The sequence below is a fragment of the Myotis davidii genome, unplaced genomic scaffold (genome assembly GCF_000327345.1).
Source record: "Myotis davidii unplaced genomic scaffold, ASM32734v1 scaffold46, whole genome shotgun sequence".
NCBI lineage: Eukaryota > Metazoa > Chordata > Mammalia > Chiroptera > Vespertilionidae > Myotis > Myotis davidii.
The window spans coordinates 12,602,316-12,604,265 of NW_006383006.1; the positions used below are offsets into that span (position 1 = coordinate 12,602,316).

Consider the following 1,950-nt stretch of genomic DNA (forward strand, 5'->3'; position numbering starts at 1 on the left):
ACACCCCCTACTGGGGATGTGCCTGCAACCAAGGTACATGCCCTTGACTGGAATCGAACCTGGGGCTCTTCAGTCTGCAGGCTGATGCTCTATCCACTGAGCCAAACCAGTTACGGCAGTGAGTGCCTTTTTGAAAATGCAAGAGCCTTTTGGGCAGGGTTAAGCCTACTTTACAATGAAACCCATTAATTTAATAACATGAGTACTTTCTTTTGAAAGTTTAGTTAAGGAAAACACTGTGAGAATTAAGGGTGGTTGATTTCAAAAGATGGGGAGAAGAATCATGTTAGATTTTGTGTGAGATTTGTAAATTTCAATGGGAAGAAAGGCCAGGATGGCCAATGAATGGATGGGAGTGGGGAGGTTTGGAAGCCCAATCAAGTGGGACATGTTGGGGAGGGAGGGGCACATTAGATCTGATGAGGGGCTGGGTGTGTATATTAAGATGGTGTCAGGACAGGTGGATGGGGTGGGAACACTTGTAACTGTGACTGACCCGTTGGGGTTTCAGTCCAGTGCTTCGTTCCCTGGCCCGGCTGAAGCCCACTATGACCCTGGAAGAGGGACTGCCAAGGGCCGTACAGGAGTGGGATCGCACCAGCAACTTTGACCGGATGATCTTTTATGAGATGGCAGAAAAGTGAGTCTGAGGAACCCTCCTTCTCCTAATGGGGGGCTGTGTGGCTGGAAGGGTAGGGTCAGGTAAGAGAGGCTGGAGCCTGGGTGTGTGGGTGATTATTAAAAGGGATGCTAGGAGAGGGAAGGTAGGGGAGGATGGAGGTAAGGGGGAGAGATCAACCAAAGGACTTGTATGCAGGCATACAAACCTTACCAATGGACACAGACAACAGGGGGGCGAGGGCATGAGTGGGAGGGTGGGGGGCAAGAGGGGGATAAGAACACATATGTAATACCTTAATCAATAAAAACAAAACAAAAAAAATGGGATGCTAGGGAGAGCAGTGTGGACTAAGATGGGATCTCCTGGATCCTTGTTGCTTCTTCCACCACCTTGACTCTTGAGTTGTCTATCCTATCCCCTCTTGGAGGCTCTCCCTTTTCCAGACCTTAAGTTGTATAAGGGCCTTGATAATGAAGCTCTTAGGATGGGATTGGAGCTCAGTGTAAAAATTCCATGCTGATGAGATCTAGCAATGAGCAGGTAAGCACTACTAGACAGATTGCTCACTATCTCACTGGCCAGGTAGCAAAGTGTCTATTGATGCCGACCTTAGGACCAGCCCTCCTTTGGAAATAGTGGCACAGAAATTGGTTACCCCTGTCATCATAGGGAGGGGTTGGTTCTCAAAGAGACTGGTCAGGGGCAGCCAGGGTCCTGGATGCCAAGAGTGGTCTCCTGCCTTACACTACCCTCCCCCATTTATCCATGGTTTAATCATTGGTTAAATAATTCTGAGGAAAATGATCCCTTTCCTCCACACTTCGTTCCCACTTTCTCCCCCAAATCTTCTGAAACCATACCTCCTATATTTACCCTTCCCAGTCCTAGCCTTAGGACTCCTGGATCTCAGCACTGTCTCCTAGTGGGAACTGCCTTGAATGGCAGTCCCAGGCACTGCAGGGTTTCAGCTATTTTTTTATAGTTGTAGGCGCGGACAGATGAGGCCTTGAGGAGGGGCCTGCTTGTGGGATCCCACCAGGCCGTGGCATAGGCCTGATTGAATTCAACAAGTCTGTATTCATTGCTGCTCCATACCCTTGGTGATGCTGTGTGAGATAAGGCATGAAAAAGAAGTGAACGCCATGGCTCTGTCCTGGACAAGCTTACAAGCTCTACATTGTTCATTTTCTTTTTTGTGTGTGTTTTGTTTTGCAAAGTCCTTTATTATTCTTATTTTTTCTTTTTTTAAAAAATAAATCTTTATTGTTCAGATTATTACAGTTGTTCCTCTTTTTCCCCCCCATAGCTCCCCTCCACCTGGTTCCCAC

The 1,950-nt window shown here is 47.6% G+C and overlaps 1 protein-coding gene across 1 annotated transcript in view; it reads left to right on the forward strand.

Annotated features, from left to right (window-relative positions):
- NUTM1 (NUT midline carcinoma, family member 1) overlaps positions 1 to 1,950 on the forward strand; it is a 12,407-nt gene that overhangs the window by 4,539 nt on the left and 5,918 nt on the right. The window contains exon 3 of the mRNA XM_006778179.2: positions 512 to 640. Coding sequence (XP_006778242.1) covers positions 512 to 640 — 129 coding nt within the window. The remainder of the gene's footprint in view (positions 1 to 511; positions 641 to 1,950) is intronic.